The 22,543-nt window shown below is 39.9% G+C and overlaps 1 protein-coding gene across 1 annotated transcript in view; it reads left to right on the forward strand.

Moving 5' to 3' along the window:
- The window catches only part of ntn5 (netrin 5), a 56,285-nt gene that overhangs the window by 28,062 nt on the left and 5,680 nt on the right, over nucleotides 1–22,543 (forward strand). Inside the window, exons 3-5 of the mRNA XM_061961104.1 lie at nucleotides 9,737–11,094; nucleotides 14,403–14,591; nucleotides 18,933–19,082. Coding sequence (XP_061817088.1) covers nucleotides 9,747–11,094; nucleotides 14,403–14,591; nucleotides 18,933–19,082 — 1,687 coding nt within the window. The 5' untranslated portion in view covers nucleotides 9,737–9,746. The remainder of the gene's footprint in view (nucleotides 1–9,736; nucleotides 11,095–14,402; nucleotides 14,592–18,932; nucleotides 19,083–22,543) is intronic.

Below are 22,543 nucleotides of genomic sequence, written 5' to 3' on the forward strand. Positions count from 1 at the left end.
AAATGAAATAAACATTTGAATGCATCAGTCTGTGTGCAATGAATAAATATAATGTACAAGTTACACCTTTTGAATGCAATTACTGAAATAAATCAAGTTTTTCAAAATATTCTAATTTACTGGCTTTTACCTGTATATGTATTTATATATGTATGTATATATATATGTATATATACTGTATATATATATATATATATATATATATATATATACACATATATATATATGTATGTATGTATATATGTATGTATATATGTGTATATATGTATATATGTACAGTATATATATATGTATATATATATATATATATATATATGTGTATATATATATATATATATATACATATATATATATATATATATATATATATATATATATATATATATATATATATATATATATATATATATATATATATATAATGTATACCTCAGGAAGAGGTGCTTTAAGACATGGTTAGCTAGCTAACGGCTAAGATCCATCCGCAGTCTGCAGTGTTGTAGCTACTTCTAAATCACTAATCCTCGCCTCCATGGCGACAAATAAAGTACGTTTCTTACAAGTATCATCCCTGCAAGACGAGGAATAGCTAAACATGCTTCACTACACACCGTAGAAGAATAAAACAGCTCACCGGTGTCACCGCTAAAAAAAACTAGCGTGCCTGAATGTAAACAAATGCCATGGGTGGATCTACACCTGACATCCACTGTAATGATACCAAGTACAGGAGCGTATCTAGTCGATACTACTATGATTACATCTATATTATACAAAACCTTTTTTTTTAATTCACATTGTGTTTATAAACTAATTAAATATAGGACTTAAATTATGACCAATGTATGATCCTGTAACGACTTGGTATCCGATCGATACCTGAATTTGTGGTATCATCCAAAACTAATGTAAAGTATCTAAACAGAAGAATAAGTGAACATTAAATTTTAACAGATTTGTAGATAGAAAAATGTTAAAACAGAAAATAACCGGATATTAACAGTAAATGAATAAGTGGTTTAATAATCCATTTTTACAGCAAAATAATAGAATGGAAAATGACACAATATGTTACTGCATACGTCAGCAGACTAATTAGGAGCCTTTGTTTGCTCGCTTACTACTAAAAGACAATTTGTCTTGTAATAGCAATAAGAAACATATGTTTAATGTACCGTAATATTTTTTGTTAAAATAAAGCCAATAATGCCATTTCTTGTGGTCCCCTTTATTTAGAAAAGTATCGAAATACATTTTGGTACTGGTACCAAAATATTGGTATCGGGACAACCCTAATATATATATTAGCGATTTTACAAGGCAATTTTAACACCTCCAAATTTGGTAATCATGTAGAATAAGTTATTTGTGATTACTTGTTCATCTAAGTGTTTTAGCTTGACATGATGCTCGGGATTGGTCAATATCGGACAATTTTTGTTAAAAGGTATGCGATCGCCATTGCCAATTAATGCATTTTGTGGCTGGTCACAAACGCCGATCCCCTCTGGCTCACACTATATTTATTTTTAGTCCCCCGGCTGTCAAGCAGCTAGCAGCTAATTATGTGTGTCCACACAGTGTGGAACGCTCCCCTAAGCCAATAATAATCATCTCCATTACGGCAAATAAACTGCAATTTTGAGTACCTTAAGCATCGTTATCAAGTAGTATTATCACTGAAGGACGAGACAGAACGTATTACACACAGAGGAATAAGGAACTAGATTTAATTTTGTGTTGATGTTGTTAAACTGTTAATAGCACTCACTGTAGATACATTGAAACAGTTAATTCATGTGATTGGTATCAGTATTTTATCGGAATCGGCAACATAAAACATAAATCCCTACTTTTAGCCAATTTCTTTGAAGTGTAAATGTTGCAAATGTGTTTATTTCTCTCGATCCTCAAAAAACAACACCAACAAAAGCGGTGCCATAATCAGGCCTGACGATAAAAATGCTTCGTCAAAGACAGCCATAATGATTTGTAGTAAAGCAGTGAAACTGTATATTTCCTCTCATGGCACACCAATGTGCTGCGGCACAGTGGTTGGGAATCACTGTACAATACATAAATAATTCTAGAAACTACTTTAACACACCCAAAGTGGCCAAGACGCCCTGAAAGACATGATTTTAATGACACCAAGATGGTGTCAACAAGCCTAATTTGTGCCATGCAAAGCCTCACATAGTTGCACCAGAAGATCAGTCATCAGGCACAGAATGATGATGTCATCCTCACACTTCTTGGAAAAATTTTAAAGCCTGTGAGTCGGTACCATCAAGTCCTCTCCAGATTGTATTCTTCTCCCCGTTTTCAGGGCGGCTGTTCATCACCCAGACCTGCGTTTAATCAGTTAATTTTACAAACCCCGTTTCCATATGAGTTGGGAAATTGTGTTAGATGTAAATATAAACGGAATACAATGATTTGCAAATCCTTTTCAACCCATATTCAATTGAATGCACTACAAAGACAAGATATTTGATGTTCAAACTCAAACTTTATTTATTTTTTTTGCAAATAATAATTAACTTAGAATTTCATGGCTGCAACACGTGCCAAAGTAGTTGGGAAAGGGCATGTTCACCACTGTGTTACATGGCCTTTCCTTTTAACAACACTCAGTAAACGTTTGGGAACTGAGGAGACACATTTTTTAAGCTTCTCAGGTGTAATTCTTTCCCATTCTTGCTTGATGTACAGCTTAAGTTGTTCAACAGTCCGGGGGTCTCCCTTGTGGTATTTTAGGCTTCATAATGCGCCACACATTTTCAATGGGAGACAGGTCTGGACTACAGGCAGGCCAGTCTAGTACCCGCACTCTTTTACTATGAAGCCACGTTGATGTAACAGGGGCGTCCATGGTAACGTTGCTTGGATGGCAACATATGTTGCTCCAAAACCTGTATGTACCTTTCAGCATTAATGGCGCCTTCACAGATGTGTAAGTTACCCATGTCTTGGGCACTAATACACCCCCATACCATCACAGATGCTGGCTTTTCAACTTTGCGCCTATAACAATCCGGATGGTTCTTTTCCTCTTTGGTCCGTAGGACACAACGTCCACAGTTTCCAAAAACAATTTGAAATGTGGACTCGTCAGACCACAGAACACTTTTCCACTTTGTATCAGTCCATCTTAGATGAGCTCAGGCCCAGTGAAGCCGACAGCGTTTCTGGGTGTTGTTGATAAACGGTATACGCCTTGCATAGGAGAGTTTTAATTTGCACTTACAGATGTAGCGACCAACTGTAGTTACTGACAGGGGGTTTCTGAGGTGTTCCTGAGCCCATGTGGTGATATCCTTTACACACGTATGTCGCTTGGTGATGCAGTTCAGCCTGAGGGATCGAAGGTCACGGGCTTAGCTGCTTATGTGCAGTGATTTCTCCAGATTCTCTGAACTCTTTGATATAACGGACCGTAGATGGTGAAATCCCTAAATTCCTTGCAATAGCTGGTTGAGAAAGGTTTTTCTTAAACTGTTCAACAATTTGCTCACGCATTTGTTGACAAAGTGGTGACCCTCGCCCCATCCTTGTTTGTGAATGACTGAGCATTTCATGGAATCTACTTTTATACCCAATCATGGCACCCACCTGTTCCCAATTAGCCTGCACACCTGTGGGATGTTCCAAATAAGTGTTTGATGAGCATTCCTCAACTTTATCAGTATTTATTGCCACCTTTCCCAACTTCTTTGTCACGTGTTGCTGGCATCAAATTCTAAAGCTAATGATTATTTGCAAAAAAAAATAAAAAATTATCAGTTTGAACATCAAATACGTTGTCTTTGTAGCATATTCAACTGAATATGGGTTGAAAATGATTTGTATTCTGTTTATATTTCCATCTAACACAATTTCCCAACTCACATGGAAACGGGGTTTGTTAATAAAGAGTAGAAAAAGAGTACGTCATTGGAGTGTGGCAGACTTATGAACCCAGACCTAAGCCCGAGAGAGCGCTTCCTTTTCAAGGAGCCGAGCAGGAACACCTGATCTTCCCTTTTGTCCCGATCAGGTTTCCACTAGCCGGACTCCCTCAGGAGGCCTCACAGTTTGCTGGCTAATTGAGCGGGATGACGATGTCGGGCAGGCTCTCGACGCTCGGGTCCGCTCTGCTGTCAGTGTCAGACGCTTGTTAGGGCGCCATCAATCTTCCTGCCGCATTCCCCAGAAGGAGAGCGAAGGCAGCAGGTGACGGCTGAGCGGGAGCGCTGGAAATCAAGAAGAAAGTCATAAGTTTGTTTTGTTGGCATTCCAAAAGCAACTCTCGAGGCTTTCAGGACCTGACAGTTGGATAAATGACACTTATTACCGGCCAGAGGAGATTTGTTGACGCTGGAAACATACACAATCTATGTCTGGGGATGATGTGAGATTTTCAAATCATTTTTCTTTCTTGGAGTCTTTTGATCTAAAGACATTCCCAATTAGCGTTTCAGCATTTCTGGAATGGAAGAAGAAAGAGCAGCTGTGAAGCTCTCGTGTCTTTCTAATGGACGAGCGCCATTAGGCACATTTTGGTATTGATTTGCTGCCAAGTTAAAAAGGAAAAACACTACTTTTTTTCTTAATTCTGCCTATAATTCACAATCTTCATGTAAAACAAACACACTTATCTTTTTCTTTTTTTATTTGTTGGTTTAGTTTATTATTTCAGTGGTCAACAAAATAAACAAGCAAAATAAACAAACAGTTTCACATCCATAAATTGACAATTTTACAGACCGAAAGGGTTTAAGCTGAAGTTGAGCACTTATTTGGCCTAACCCTATAAACCAGAGGTCCCCAAACTACGGCCCGCGGGAAGTCCCAAGTTTAAAAAAAAAATACAAAAAAACCCAATTGTGTATATACATATATATATATTTTTTTTTAAATTGTTTTTATTTCATATATATATATATGTATATATATATATATATATATATATATATATATATATATATATATATATATATATATATATATATATATATGTGTGTGTGTATATATATATATGTATATATATATATATATGTATGTGTATATATATATGTATTTATATATATATATATATGTATATATATATATATATGTATATATATATATATATATATATATATATATATATATATATATATATGTATATATATATATATATGTATATATATATGTGTGGACCCTAAGGAAATAAGGGGGAGGGCTAAGAAAGCTAAGGTGGAAAAAAACCATGCCGGAGAAAGAAGAGAAAAACATAGATTTTTTTTAATTTTCTAAATCGTCTGCAACAAAAAACTCAAATTTATCGGTAAAAATCAATATGAGAGCCAACAAACATTATATAACATCACTTACTGTACAATTTCTTCTCTCACTGGGATGTTGAAATATTACCGTTTGGTTGAAAAATGACTCATAATCTTCACAAAGGAACCAAAAAGGGGAGTGGAACCAAGTGTCTTTTGCATGTCTTTCTTGCCATCTCCGGGTCTAAATTGGCTGTCGAAATTGACCATTTTCTCAGTTGAAGTCCACATCATTTGACTATCAAGATGAGAATCTTAATTTATAATCTAGAATTAACTTTCTGGCGCTCAGAGGCGAGAAAGCAGCTCACCAGCTGATTATGTCAATACAGCAGCATAAATGTAAGTCTTTAATGTTTGCACTTATAATAACAAAATCACTAATAGTTGATCATTCTTTAGGTCACAAAATGTAGATGGAGTATTATTGGCGTTTTTTAGATGGTTATTTACTGGGTTTTATGGTTGGAATAAACGCAATAGACGCAATGACGTCATGGCTCTAATTGGCTCCACTGTAAGCAGACTTTTATTTACGTTCCTTTATGAGTTACAATACAATAAAATATGTGTTCTTTTCTCTCATAAGAAGTGTGAAGTAAAGGTAATATTCCAAAAAAAAAAGTGCAATTCCCCTTTAATACAGAGGGAGTGTTATCAGTACAGATACCCATTAAAATAATTCAGGATCATTGAATGATTTACAGATTTTGCCTGTAATTCATTGATCATAGTTATAATCAGAATAAGAATATTTTATGCTGGAAAAAAAAACATTATTTTTTTTTAACAACAAACCTATTAATTCCATAACATATTGATTAGTGCTGTAAGTATTTTAAAATCACCACACTTTCTAATTTGGATGAATCGTGATCAATGTGCAGTGAATAATTTCCTTGCATAATTTAAGTTACCGTTAAAAAAGACCCCAATATTTTGACAAACATGCAATTCAATTGTCAGAATGTCATACAGGAACAAATTGCCCGATTCATCTCCTTTTATATATAATCAATGCACTGTTATTTGTGATTGATCGCATGAAGTAAAGCAGGGGTCCCCAAACTACGGCCCAATCCGGCCCACCAGCATCCAAAATATGGCCCGCGGGAAGTCCCAAGTGAAAGAAAAAATTAAAACATTTTAATTATATAAAATAAAAAAAAAGTCATTTCTAATCAATTTTCTACCGCGGTGTCTCCTCGCCACTCAGGCAAATCATATTGTCTAAAAAAGCATTTTCCCATTGATAACGTGACATCATCGCGCTCGGAAGATATACATAAATATATATATATATATATATATATATATATATATATATATATATATATATATATATATAAGGTTTTTCTTAAACTGTTCAACAATTTGCTCACGCATTTGTTGACAAAGTGGTGACCCTCGCCCCATCCTTGTTTGTGAATGACTGAGCATTTCATGGAATCTACTTTTATACCCAATCATGGCACCCACCTGTTCCCAATTTGCCTGTTCACCTGTGGGATGTTCCAAATAAGTGTTTGATGAGCATTCCTCAACTTTACCAGTATTTATTGCCACCTTTCCCAACTTCTTTGTCACGTGTTGCTGGCCTCAAATTCTAAAGTTAATGATTATTTGCAAAAAAAAAAATTGTTTATCAGTTTGAACATCAAATATGTTGTCTTTGTAGCATATTCAACTGAATATGGGTTGAAAATAATTTGCAAATCATTGTATTCCGTTTATATTTACATCTAACACAATTTCCCAATGCATATGGAAACGAGGTTTGTACAACGTGGCAGCATTTCTTGACATCTTCGAGTAAAGACCATTGTTAAACCCGTCCAACGCTACATTATTATGTGACTGGGCCGGCACGCTGTTTATATGGAGGAAAAGTGGACGCCTGGACAGCATGCGGCTGTTAAGGGGTGAAGGTTTCAGGTGAGAGAGGACGCTAAATTCTTGGAGAATTAGTGGTGCAATTGCGTCATATTTTGTCAATATATGCTACGGAGTGTCATTTGTTAACATTTTCTGTTGTGGGATTTTTTAAATTAAAATAAATGTGCCTTGGCTCAAAAAAGGTTGAAAAACACTGCTATAATGTGTAATAATTATATGTATATTTTTGAACAACACAAAACATACAGGGGCAGCACGGTGGAACAGGAGTTCTGCCTCACAATACGAAGGTCCTGAGTAGTCCTGGGTTCAATCCCGTGCTCGGGATCTTTCTGTGTGGAGTTTGCATGTTCTCCCCGTGACTGTGTGGGTTCCCTCCAAAAACATGCACCTGGGGAGAAGTTTATTGGAAATACTAAATTGGCCCTAGTGTGTGAATGTTGTCTGTCTATCTGTGTTGGCCCTGCGATGAGGTGGCGACTTGTCCAGGTTGTACCCCGCCTTCCGCCCGAATGCAGCTGAGATAGGCTCTAGCACCCCCCGCGACCCCAAAAGGGACAAGCAGTAGAAAATGGGATGGATGGGTGGATAAAACATACAGATAATAGTGAAAATAAACATAGAAGAGAACCAGTGGTGGGCCGTGCGTTTCCCACCTAGGCCTTCAGTGATGTCCGACTTCAACGATTACCTCTCAAAATACCATCATTTATGTCACCACATGATCGTTGCTGGAGAAATACTATACAGGAACACATTTACACACGACTGTGCATTGAATCACCTCAACAGTGTACATAACGGATTATTTTCTGGCGTATTTAAAAATCAATAAACCCACATCAGCAATTAAAACATATCTTAGACTTAGACTTAGACTTCCTTTTTATTGTCATTCAAATTTGAACTTTACAGCACAGATAAGAACGAAATTTCGCTACATAAGCTCATGGTAGTGCTGGATAAAAAAGCAATATATAAATAAATAAATATATATAAAAAATATATATAATATATACTGTATATAAAATAAATATATATATATATATATATATATATATATATACATATATATATATATATATATATATATATATATATATATATATATATATATATATATATATATATATATATATATATATATATATATATATATATATATAAATAAATACTTATGTGGTATTGTCAAAATTAAAATGACAAAAAAAATATTAAATGTGAAAAAATAAAGAAATGTAATATTTGAACTCACAATTTGAGATGCCGTATAAGCCAGTGGTACCCCTCGTCGATTCGAGTGGAAATGACGGGCATTTCCCCATTTTATCACCGACGTCGTCTCACAGGATGTAGTTTCTCTTTAAATATCCTTCTTGAAAATTGTCATGTCTGTGTGATCATGTTTTGTTTTAGTCATGTTCGGTTTTGTTTTTGGACTTTTTGTGCACTTTTGTTTGTTTTGTCACCATAGCAACCATTAGTTTTCACCTGTCACGTCACGCACCTGTTTCACGTTTTGAGTCACGCACCTGTTTTCACTAATCATGTCTGTAGTATTTAAGTTCATTGTTTTCAGTTTGTCTTCCTGGCGACATCCGCATTCATACCCCTGTCACACTCTGTTTACCTCTGCGCACTTCATGCCATGTCCAAGTAAGTTTTCTTGATTCATGCCATAGTTTGCAAGTTTTGTTTCATTGTTCATAGTTTCTGCCGTTGTGCAAGTTTTGTGTTTATAGTCAAGTTTTGTACTTCCGCCCTTGTGCGCACCTTTTGTTTGCTTCTTTTTTGTAGTTATAGTGTTAAAATAAATCATGTACTCCCCTTCACGCCACGTATGGTCCAAATCATTTGCACCTCGGGAGAACAAACCACCCCACAGTCCAAGTCATGACAAAAATGGCCTTGCAAACGTTTTGTTCTCCTTCTTTGTGGGTCAACACTTCCTGCTTCCTGCTAAGTTGCAACTTAGCAAGAATAACAAGTGAGTATCCAATCACAGGCTACTTAGAGAGGCTACTGTCAACAACTTGTAATCTGATTGGCTATCGCAACTGTCTATCAACCCTATGTGTTCTCAAATTCATCTGCTAACGGTCCCGGTGAGTATCCAATCACGACGCGTAAATGTCACGTTCAACGTGAGGCCATCTTGAAGGCCTTATTGATCGTGATCTGATTGGCTATCGCAATTGTCTATCAACTGTATGTGCCCGTTCACTTAAAGTGCACAGACGACAGAAAAAACAACAGCGCTGTAAGGAGCATCATATGACATGAAGAGAATATGAATACTTTTAGATATTTAGGGAAAGTAAATAAAAAATTACTTTTGTTTTTCATTATGATCATGATTTCTGGTTATGTTAGGCCAGCAGAGAAGGCCTTGCTGGGGCACACCACTGAAGAGAACTGAAAAATATCAAACAGCATCGATCCGATACTTACACAAATGATACACGCCATCAATGTCTTTCATTTAACTGTAACCTTTACTGTGATAAAACTCTCTTTATTGTCCTCCACAGGCTGGATGACATGATGTTATCCTCCTTTCCCCCCTCCACTCCTCCCTTCCTCGTTTTCCTGCTCCTTCTTCACTCCCTCCCGCCGCCTCTGATTTTCTCATCGCTGTCCCACGCCCTGCTGAGCTGGACCTCGCCCCAGGACCCGTGCTACCACCTGGACGGCCGTCCTCGCCACTGTCTGTCCGAGTTCATCAACGCCGCCTACGGGGTGGCCGTCAACGCCAGCCGTTCGCTCCCAAGCTTGGATTTCGGCCGCAACGTCAGCGCCTTGACGGACCTGCACAATCCGCACAACCTCACCTGCTGGCAGGCTCAAGGCGGTTCGGAGAGAGGGGACTGGGTCCTCACTGTGCCCCTGGGACGCCGCTTTGAAATCACATACATCAGTCTGCAGTTCTGCCATCATGGCGAGCCATCGGACCCCATCTCCATCTCCGTCCTCAAGTCCATGGACTACGGGCGCACTTGGAGGCCCATGCAACACTACTCCAGTGACTGCTTTGGGGACTTTGGGCTTCCCTCCCAGACGGTGGCTCAGACACGGCACCAGGAGACCGAACCGCTGTGCTCAGATCCACGGCCTCTGCAAAGACAGCGAGGCGGCATGGTTCTGGCGTTCTCAGCTCTCGATGGACGCCCGTCCTCTCCTGATTTTGACTATAGTCCCACCTTGCAGGACTGGGTGACGGCCACAGACATCCGTGTAGTCTTCCACCAAAAGACAAAACAGGGCTCAGATGGCTGGACTGAAGAAGAACTAGGGACGGACATCCTGAGTAGGAGATTTGGTTCTGACAACAGTTTTTCCACAACAAAGTCAGATATGATGACGCAGAAGAAAACAGACAAACACCAAAAAAGGGGACATCGCAAGAGCTCGCATCGAGATGAAGATGGACACAATGTGACCAGCAAGGAGAACGGCGAAGCTTTCACCTCAACTGTGACGTCAAAGAAAGCCACGACGGCTCGAAAGCTCAGCCGCAAGAAGGAAAGCGACCCCTGGCTGCTTTGCCCCAAAGGCGACTGCACCTGGAGGGTGGAGGGCCACCAAAGGGCGGGAAAAGAACTGAGGAAGCGCAGCAACAACCAGGACAGCGACCTGCAAAGCTCCAGGAATCTACCGGTGCTGCCTCCAACCCCCACCGCCCCCAAGCTTCTGGCCCTGTCGGACCTGCAGGTGGGCGGGAGGTGCAAGTGCAATGGACACGCGTCAAATTGTCGCCGTGACGACTCCGGTCGAGCCTCGTGCGTGTGCGAGCATCACACGGCGGGCCCGAATTGCGACGTGTGCGAGGATTTCTACTTCGACCGACCCTGGCATCGGGCCACTCCCATGCAACCCAACCCTTGCGTGGGTGAGTCCTCGACTTAACTAACTAAATATTATGACATCATGCATTACACCTGGACTAAATGTGATATCAAAACATTGGGTAACCCCCAAAAGGCACCAGATATGTTGTAAAATAAGTACTGTATTTTCCTGACCATAGGGCGCATCGGATTATAAGACACACTGCCGATGAGCGGGTCTAGTCAGGTCTAATTTTATACAAAAGGCGGACCAGATTATAAGGCGCATTAAAAGGGTCATATTATTAAAAAAAATGTCTAAATGGAAAACACTTCTTTGTGGTCTACATAACATGTAATGGTGGTTCTTTGGTCAAAATGTTGCATAGATTATGTTTTACAGATCATCTTCAAGCCGCTTTCTGACAGTCGCTTCAGGATGCGCCGTTTTGTGGGCGGTCTTATTTACGTGGCTCACCTTCGACAGCGTCTTTTCCCCTTCATCTTTGTTGTAGCGGTGTTGCGTGCAAGGACGGGAGTGGAAGAAGTGTCAAAAGATGGAGCTAACTGTTTTAATGACATTCAGACTTTACTTCAATCAATAACGGAGCAGCATCTCCTCATCCGTGGCTCACTAGTGCAACAACAACGCCGGAAATGTGTCCCGTGAAAAAACGTTCGACCGGAACTCTCTAATAACTAAAGATCCTTGGGTGAATAATGTAAACTCACTACACCGGTATGTTTTAGCGCTTTAATGGCGAGTTTACTGACAGATGTAAGTAAGAACTTTACACTACTTTATAATAGAAATGGCAACAGCGGAGGATGAATAATCCATAACAAGAAGATAGACAAAAAGAAGAAGCTTATCGACTACGGTGTCGGCACGGACTACGAAGGCGGACACGCAAACATTTTCAGGATTTATGCAGATCCCAAATACAGATCAGCAAGTACCAGAAGGTAAGAAAAGTTGCTTTTGCATAATATGAGAAACAAAAGGCCAGATATTATGTCTTACCTTATACACACACCATAATAATACTCGTATGTTGAAGCACAGTACAATCCATCAAGCGGTGCGGCTTCATAGTTTACCAAAGTCGTACTAAAACATTTTGATAGATTTTTGAGCGCCGTGTGTACTGTGCTAAATTTTCAATGGAACATATAACATGTTGGTGTTGTTTACTTGAGTCATATTGCAGTCTACCTGTATCTCTTATGTGTGACTGTCATCTGCTGGTCACACTTATCATTACATAATGTACCAAATAAAATAGCACAACTAAAATGATTCCGTAGATTAGGCGCACCGGGTTATAAGGCGCACTGTCGAGTTTTGAGAAATGAAAGGATATAAGTGTGCCTTATAGTCCGAAAAAAACGGTAACACGTTTGTTTTAAAACTCAGAAAGAGGAAGTGTATCGGAAATCAACTTCCAAAAGTGCCCTAACTTTAGAATATTATGGTTAAACTTTAATAATGGCTTGGAGTGTATGAGAAATTGAAAATGAAAACGTAACTCTCCTTTAAGCAAGGATCAGGAAACTGCTCATTCAGCATTATTAGCACGGATGAGTTGGCACTGTAAGTGTTAAGGGTGTAATGGTACGTGTATTTGTATTGAACCTTACGGGGGTTTCGGTTTGGTTCGGAGGTGTACCGAATGAGTTTCCACACGGACATACGAAGTAGCCTACCGCACGTTATGTAAAAAATGCCCACCGAGGCGCAACTCATGGCACGCTAGCAGCGACCAGGCTACGACAACAAAGCGAAAGCGGTTTGCCGACATTGTTCAGCAGCGGTAGGGTATGCTTCTGGCAACACGTCAAACATGCTAACTAGGGATGTCCGATAATGGCTTTTTGCCGATATCCGATATTCCGATATTGACCAAACCCTTAATTACCGATACCGATATCAACCGATACTGATACATACAGTCGTGGAATTAACACATTATTATGCCTAATTTGGACAACCAGGTATGGTGAAGATAAGGTCCTTTTTAAAAATAAAAAAAATAAGATAAATAAATTAAAAACATTTTCTTGAATAAAAAAGAAAGTAAAAAAATATAAAAACAGTTACATAGAAACTAGTAATTAATGAAAATGAGTAAAATTAACTGTTAAATGTTAGTACTATTAGTGGACCAGCAGCACGCACATTCATGTGTGCTTACGGACTGTATCCCTTGCAGACTGTATTGATATATATTGATATATAATGTAGGAACCAGAATATCAATAACAGAAAGAAACAACCCTTTTGTGTGAATGAGTGTGAATGAGTGTAAATGGGGGAGGTAGGTTTTTTGGGTTGGTACACTAGTGGGAGCGATTCAGATAGGGAAGATGCTGTGAGAGGCGGGTGGGACCTGATATTCAGCTGGGAATGACTAAAACAGTAAATAAACACAAGACATATATATACTCTATTAGCCACAACACAACCAGGCTTATATTTAATATGCCACAAATTAATCCCGCATAACAAACACCTCCCCCCTCCCGTCCATTAAACCCGCCAATACAACTCAAACACCTGCACAACACACGCGTTATCCGGCACAACACCTGCCGCAATACACCGCTTCCCACCTACATCTTTCTTCTTTGCTGTCTCCATTGTTCATCGAACAAATTGCAAAAGATTCACCAACACAGATGTCCAGAATTGTGCGATTAAAACAGACGACTTAATAGGTGGCCACCATGCTGTCCCAAAATGTCCTCTACAATCCGTGACGTCACGCGCAGACGTCATCATACCGAGACGTTTTCAGCAGGATATTTCACGCGAAATTTAAAATTGCACTTTAGTAAGCTAACCCGGCCGTATTGGCATGTGTTGCAATGTGAAGATTTCATCATTGATACATATCAGACTGCGAGGTCGGTAGTAGTGGGTTTCAATAGGCCTTTAAGAAACCATTCTGAGCCTTATCTTATTCAGTTTTTATTTTATATATGTTGACCACATTAACCCTGGCAATGGACCCTGTGTGTATATGTATGTTATGCCATTGTTTACAAATTTGGTAAATAAATAACCAAAAAAATGTATATTTTGTTGTTTTCTTACTATACCGAAAATGAACCGAACCGTGACCTCTAAACCTAGATGCGTACCGAACCGAAATTTTAGTGTACCGTTACACCCTTAGTAAGTGTAAACCACATGAGTTCTGCACTGACATATTAGACTAAGTGATAACGCCACTGGATGATGCCCACTGGCAGCAAATGCCATCATGCAAAAAAAAAAAACACATCAAGAGACTTTCACTGTCGTATGACCATTAAGGTTCAATAACCACCCCGATTAAATGAAGGTTTCTGTTCTTTCCCCCACCAGCCTGCGAATGTAACGGCCACTCCAGCAAGTGTCGCTTTAGCATGGAGGTCTTCCAGCAGTCCGGGCGGCGCAGTGGGGGCGTCTGCCTCAAGTGTCGCCACCACACCGCCGGGCGCCACTGCCAGTACTGCCAGAATGGGTACACACGGGACCAGAGTAAACCGCTGCACCACCGCAAGGCCTGCCAATGTCAGTCATGACCTGTGTGTGTGTGTGTGTGTGTGTGTGTGTGTGTGTGTGTGTGTGTGTGTGTGTGTGTGTGTGTGTGTGTGTGTGTGTGTGTGTGTGTGCGTGTGTGTGTGTGTGTTTTTGCAAATAATCATTAACTTATAATTTAATGGCAGCAACACATTGCAAAAAAAGTTGGCACAGGGGCATTTTTAACACTGTTACATGGCCTTTCCTTTTAACAACACTCAGTAAACGTTTGGGACCTGAGGAGACCAATTTTTGAAGCTTCCAAGGTGGAATTCTTTCCCATTCTTGCTTGATGTACAGCTTAAGTTGTTCAACAGTCCAAGGGTCTCCGTTGTGGTATTTTAGGCTTCATAATGTACCACACATTTTCAATGGGAGACAGGTCTGGACTACAAGCAGGCCAGTCCAGTACCCGCAAACTTTTACTATGAAGCCCTGCTGTTGTAACATGTGCAGAATGTGGCTTGGAATTGTATTGCTGAAATAAGCAGGGGCGTCCATGAAAAAGACCTTGCTAGGATGGCAACATATGTTGCTCCAAAACCTGTATGTACCTTTCAGCATTAATGGTGCCTTCACAGATGTGTAAGTTACCCATGCCTTGGGCCCTAATACACCCCCATGCCATCACATATGCTGGCTTTTGAACTTTGCGCCTAGAACATTCCGGATGGTTATTTTCCTCTTTGTTCCAGAGGACACGACGTCTACAGTTTCCAAAAGCAATTTGAAATGTGGACTCGTCAGACCACAGAACACTTTTCCACTTTGCATCAGTCCATCTTAGATGAGCTCAGGCCCAGCAAAGCCGACGGCGTTTCTGGGTGTTGTTGATAAACGGTTTTCGCCTTGCATAGGAGAGTTTTAACTTGCACTTACAGATGTAGCGACCAACTGTAGTTACTGACAGTGGTTTTCTGAAGTGTTCCTGAGCCAATGTGGTGATATCTTTTACACACTGATGTCGCTTTTTGATGCAGTACCGCCTGAGGGATCAAAGGTCCATAATATCATAGCTTACATGCAGTGATTTCTCCAGAGTCTCTGAACCTTTTGATGATATTACGGACCGTAGATGGTGAAATCCCTAAATTCCTTGCAATAGCTTGGTGAGAAATGTTGTTCTTAAACTGTTCAACCATTTGCTCACGCATTTGTTCATAAAGTGGTGACCCTCACCCCATCCTTGTTTGTGAATGACTGAGCATTTCATGGAAGCTGCTTTTATACCCAATCATGGCACCCACCTGTTCCCAATGAGCCTGTTCACCTGTGGGATGTTCCAAATAAGTGTTTGATGAGCTTTCATCAAATTTGTCAGTCTTTTTTGCCACTTGTGCCAGCTTTTTATCAAACATGTTGCAGGCATCAAATTCCAAATGAGCTACTATTTGCAAAAAAATGTTGTCTTTGCAGTCTTTTAAATTGAATATAGGTTGAAAATTATTTGCAAATCATTGTATTCTGTTTTTATTTACCATTTACACAACGTGCCAACTTCATTGGTTTTGGGGTTTGTATTGTCAATAACTTACATTTCCTGCATTTCTTTCAAACCCAACATGTGTGGCGCCGTGACAGTGATCAATTCCTGTTAGCGCAAAACAACAAGCTTGCACATGCATCCCTGTCATAACCACTGCTCGACATTCCGCGTGATCCGTGACCTCGGACTGCTCACATGTCCTAAACGTTCTGGACTCAGACAGCGGCAGTCAAATGTGGCGCTGGAGGACGTCGCACACACTTGTTTGTGTCAGCTGACTCCCGCCGCTGCACACAAAAGGATGAAAATGTGTCTATACTAGGGTTGTACGGTATACCGGTATTACAAACCCCGTTTCCATGAGTTGGGAAATTGTGTTTGATGTAAATATAAACGGAATACAATGATTTGCAAATCATTTTCAACCTATATTCAGTTGAATATGCTACAAAGACAACATATTTGATGTTCAAACTGATTTGAACCCAAGGAAACATTTTATTTTTTTAAAGAAAAGGTGATGTAACACAGTGGTGAACATGCCCTTTCCCAACTACTTTGGCACGTGTTGCAGCCATGAAATTCTAAGTTAATTATTATTTACAAAAAAAAAATAAAGTGTTTGAACATCAAATATCTTGTCTTTGTAGTGCATTCAATTGAATATGGGTTGAAAAGGACTTGCAAAGCATTGTATTCCGTTTATATTTACATCTAATACAATTTCCCAACTCATATGGAAACGGGGTTTGTAGTATAGTACCGCGATACTAATGAATCATATTCGGTACTATACCGCCTCTAAAAAGTACCAGTCCCCCACGCCCCCGCTCCCCCGTCATCGTCACGTCGTGTCATTGCTGGTTTACGAGCAGACGGAGTACTTACAAGCAGACACAGTGTGTAGACAGAAAAGGGAAAACTGACGCATTTTGGCTTAAAAACTGACTATAAAGGTGAAGTTATAACACTGAAACACCCTCAGGAAGAGGCGCTTTAAGACATGGCTAGCTAGTCCATCCGCAGTCGGCAGTGTTTTAGCTACTTCTAAATCACTAATCCTTGTTTCCACGGCGACAAATAAAGTACGTTTCTTACAAGTGTCATCCCTGCAGGATGTGGAATAGCTGAACATGCTATTCTCACCGGCGTCAAAATGTAAACAAACGCCATTGGTGAATCTACACCTAACATCCACTGTAATGATGCCAAGTACAGGAGTGTATCTAGTCGATACTACTATGATTACATTGATATGTTTTGGCATCACAGCATCTTCTTACTTTAAAAAAAAAAAAATATTTTGTTTATAAACCCCGAAAAATATGTCCCTGGACACATGAGGACTTTGAATATGACCAATATATGATCCTGTAACTACTTGGTATCTGATTGATACCTAAGTTTGTGGTATCATCCAAAACTAATGTAAAGTATCCAAACAACAGAAGAATAAGTGATTATTACGTTTTAACAGAAGTGTAGATAGAACATGTTAAAAGAGAAAGTAAGCAGATATTAACAGTAAATGAACAAGTAGATTAATAATTCATTTTCTACCACTTGTCCTTAATAATGTTGACAAAATAATAGAATGAGAAATGACACAATATGTTACTGCATACGTCAGCAGACTAATTAGGAGCCTTTGTTTGCTTACTTACTAATAAAAGACAACAACAACAATTTGAAATGTGGACTCGTCAGACCCCAGAACACTTTCCCACTTTGTATCAGTCCATCTTAGATGAGCTCAGGCCCAGCGAAGCCGACGGCGTTTCTGGGTGTTGTTGATAAACGGTTTTCGCTTTGCATAGGAGAGTTTTAACTTGAACTTACAGATATAGCAACCAACTGTAGTTACTGACAGTGGCTTTCTGAAGTGTTCCTGAGTCAATGTGGTGATATCCTTTACACACTGATGTCGCTTGTTGATGCAGTACAGCCTGAGGAAACGAAGGTCACGGGCTTAGCTGCTTACGTGCAGTGATTTCTCCAGATTCTCTGAACCCTTTGATGATATTACGGACCGTAGATGGTGAAATCCCAAAATTCCTTGCAATAGCTGGTTGAGAAAGGTTTTTCTTAAACTGTTCAACAATTTGCTCACGCATTTGTTGACAAAGTGGTGACCCTTGCCCCATCCTTGTTTGTGAATGACTGAGCATTTCATGGACTCTACTTTTATACCCAATCATGGCACCCACCTGTTCCCAATTTGCCTGTTCACCTGTGGGATGTTCCAAATAAGTGTTTGATGAGCATTCCTCAACTTTATCAGTATTTATTGCCACCTTTCCCAACTTCGTTGTCACGTGTTGCTGGCATCAAATTCTAAAGTAAAGGATTATTTGCAAAAAAAAAAAAGTTTGAACATCAAATAAGTTCGCTTTGTAGCATATTCAACTGAATTTGGGTTGAAAAGGATTTGCAAATCATTGCATTCCGTTTATATTTACATCTAACACAATTTCCCAACTCATATGGAAACGGGGTTTGTAGAATACGTTCCCCTAGTGTTAAAAAAACCTCTAAATTAAAACTTTGTTACTTAGAATATGTTCCCCATACTAAAGTGTTACCAAAAACATATAACTTTGTCTTGAATTTAAAAAAACAAAACATTTTATATTTCACTAAAGAAGGGTTCGGTGAATGCGCACATGAAATTGGTGGGGTTCGGTACCTCCAACAAGGTTAAGAACCACTGCTCTAATAATTACTCCAATGTTTGCTCACATTTAAGCATTCGGAACAAAACCCACAGAAGTCTCCAGGACAAATCATTCTTCACCACTGTAGTTGTAAGTTGTGTTCCATTTTAACCCCTAATTCTTCTCCTGCAGCGTGCCAGTGCCATCCTTTGGGGGCGGTGGGCCGCTGGTGCAACCACACGTCGGGTCAGTGCCTGTGCCGGCAAGGAGTGACGGGCCTCAGGTGCAACCGCTGCGCCCCGGGCTACAAGCAGGGCACGTCGCCGCTGCGCCCCTGCGTCCGTAAGTCGTCCACACCTCTGAGATGCCGCATGCTTGTCCGTGTTTGATCTCAGCACCTGTCGCGCTGCTCAAAACCGGCCCGGCAGACTCATAACTCTTGACAGTGAAAGAGCTGAGTGAAAGAAAAGCTTGTTTGCTTTGACTGCCAGCAGCGTCTCCGGCTAAGTATAGCATCTGTTAGCTTGTCATGTCCCGCAGAAACCTCACAGTATGCGCCAAACAATGTCGGATTTGTGCAATTCGAGCCAAACTATACATTTTGAGGGGCGGGTCTAGCGGTGGGGGGGCTGGGGGGTTCATCGGCTGGGCAGAGGCGTGTAGGACAGGCGTGTCAAACTCATTTTAGCTCAGGGGCCACATAGAGGAAAAATCTATTCCCAAGTGGGCCGGACTGGCAAAATCATGTCATGATAACTTAAAAATAAAGACAACTTCCGATTGTTTCCTTTGTTTAAAAATAGAGCAAGCACAATCTGAAAACATACAAATCATAATGTGTTTGGTTTTTTTTACACTTACATGTCTATCTTCATTTGTCGTGATTTATCATTTCTGAATAAATGATGTGATAATGTTCATCAGTCAAACAGGTGTGAGTCTGGCAGAGTTTTAAAATGCTCTCATTAAATCAAATTACAGCTTGTTATTAATTTAATTTACTAGGGATGTCCGATAATGGCTTTTTGCCGATATCCGATATTGTCCAACTCTTGAATTACCGATACCGATATCAACCGATACCGATATCAACAGATGTATGCAGTCGCGGAATTAACACATTATTATGCCTAATTTGGACAACCAGGTATGGTGAAGATAAGGTCCTTTTTTTTTTAAATTAATAAAATAATATAAACAAATTAAAAACATTTTCTTGAATAAAAAAGAAAGTAAAACAATATAAAAACAGTTACCGTATTTTTCGGGCTATAAGTCGCAGTTTTTTTCATAGTTTATGAAAGTTGCATAATGTTTTTTTCCTTCTTTATTATGCATTTTCGGCAGGTGCGACTTTTACCCCGAAAAATACGGTACATAGAAACTAGTAATTAATGAAAATGAGTCAAATTAACTGTTAAAGGTTAGTACTATTAGTGGACCAGCAGCACGCACAATCATGTGTGCTTACGGACTGTATCCCTTGCAGACTGTATTGATATATATTGATATATAATGTAGGAACCAGAATATTAATAACAGAAAGAAACAACCCTTTTGTGTGAATGAGTGTAAATGAGTGTAAACGGTGGAGGGAGGTTTTTTGGGTTGGTGCACTAATTGTAAGTGTATCTTGTGTTTTTTATGTTGATTTAATTTAAATTAAAAAAACAAAAACGATACCGATAAAAAAAAAAAACGATACCGATAATTTCCGATATTACATTTTAACGCATTTATCAGCTAATAATATCGGCAGGCTCATTTTACTCATTTTCCCCAAGTGATGCACTAACATCATGTGGTTTATTAGGATCATCCACAACAAAACTTGTGAATTTGGACTCATTTCATGAATCACACATGAATTTAGTAAGGGATACATGTTATTTCAGCATGTTCATGTGCGCCCAGATAATGTGTCCTCAGCATATTTGCCAACCCTCCCAAATTTTCCGTGAGACTCCCGAAATTCAGCGCCTCTCCCGATTTTCAGCCGGAGCTGGAGGCCACGCCCCCTCCAGCTCCATGCGGACCTGAGTGAGGACAGCCTTTTTTCACGTCCGCTTTCCCACGATATAAACAGCGTGTCTGCCCAATCACGTTATTCCATACGAGGCGTCCGGCATACCGTCGATGAGCATGGTGCAGATGGAGAAGATCTTCTCAGCATCCGTGTTGGTGCATACGTTGTCAAAGCCGACGCTGGTCAGGCTGCTGAGGGTGAAGTAGAGGGCGACGATGTACGAGCTGCGCACCAACGGGCCGCCGACTGTGTTGTTGACGTAGGGCATCTCCAGGCGTTTGCCCAGCTCATGGAGCCATCTTTGGGGAAGAGACGGGAGGACAACAGGGTGACAAGAACTAAATCATCCAGACTAGAGATAAATTGTATTATTATGATTATCTTACCTAAAAATGAATATATATATATATATATATATATATATATATATATATATATATATATATATATATATATACATATATATATATATATATATTTTTTTTTTAAACTAAATACATTTCTACCATATTTTGCTAAAAACATCAAAATTAATTGTATTTTTATTTGTATTTTTTCTGACTCCTTATTACATCCAGCCATAGAATTGTACATTAAAATAAACATATTTGAAATATTTAATTTTAAATGATCATAATAATTCATTTAAAATGACCATATTTAAAAATTATTAAAATAATTGGTTGTTTATCAACAACTTTAGCATTTTATTCATTACATTTTGAAGCTCTCAGAAGCCAAGTTATGTTATATTCCTTAAGAATTATTTATGCAAGTTTGAAGTATCAATTATCTAAACACAGTTTTGTTTGCATATTTTCAGGATGTATTTATATATATATATATATATATATATATATATATATATATATATATATATATATATATATATATATATATATATATATATATAAATGTATATATATATATATTAGAGATGTGCGGTTTGCGGGCACAACCGCGGAGTCCGCGGATTATCCGCGGATCGGGCGGATGAAATTAAAAAAAATTAGATTTTATCCGCGGGTCGGGTCGGGTCGGGTGGTTGAAATAAAAAAAAATTAGATTTTAAATAGATTCAGGCGGGTGGCAGTTAAACCAATTCGGAAATATATATACATAGTTAAATGTTGTTACCCACATACGAAAAACGAGCAGGCACCTGCAGCATATGCCACAACAGAAGAAAAAAAAAGAAAAAGAGATGGACACTTTTACGGAGCGGAGAAGGGACGCCTCGCCGGGGTCCGGGACCGAGGCCCCTTCCCCCGAGAGGGCCCCACCGGGAGCCGTAGCTGAGGCGATCCGCGAGAAGGGCCCGACGCACGTCCAGGGTCACCACCGCGCCCACCGCACCGACACCCCGCCTCGTCCGCCTCGTCCGCCTTCGCCGCGGCCGGCGTCACGCGCAGCAGGTAAGCAGCTTACCTGCCCGCCACCCCCGTGGCCGGGGGCTCGTAACAGGGGTCACTCCGCGCGCTCCGCCCGCGCAGCTTACCTGCCCGCCACCCCTGTTGCCGGGGGCGCGTAACAGGGGTCACTCCGCGCGCAGTGCGCTCACGAAAGGGGTGGGGCTCACCTGGTTGATATAGACAGCAGCTAGGACGGTGGCCATGGAAGTTGGAACCCGCTAAGGAGTGTGTAACAACCCACCTGCCGAATCAACTAGCCCTGAAAATGGATGGCGCTGGAGCGTCGGGCCCATATACCCGGCCGTCGCCGGCAGCGAGACGCGCTTGGAGGTGCGCTCAGCGCGGCTCACATATGATTGCGCACT

The sequence above is a fragment of the Nerophis lumbriciformis genome, linkage group LG05 (assembly GCF_033978685.3).
Source record: "Nerophis lumbriciformis linkage group LG05, RoL_Nlum_v2.1, whole genome shotgun sequence".
NCBI lineage: Eukaryota > Metazoa > Chordata > Actinopteri > Syngnathiformes > Syngnathidae > Nerophis > Nerophis lumbriciformis.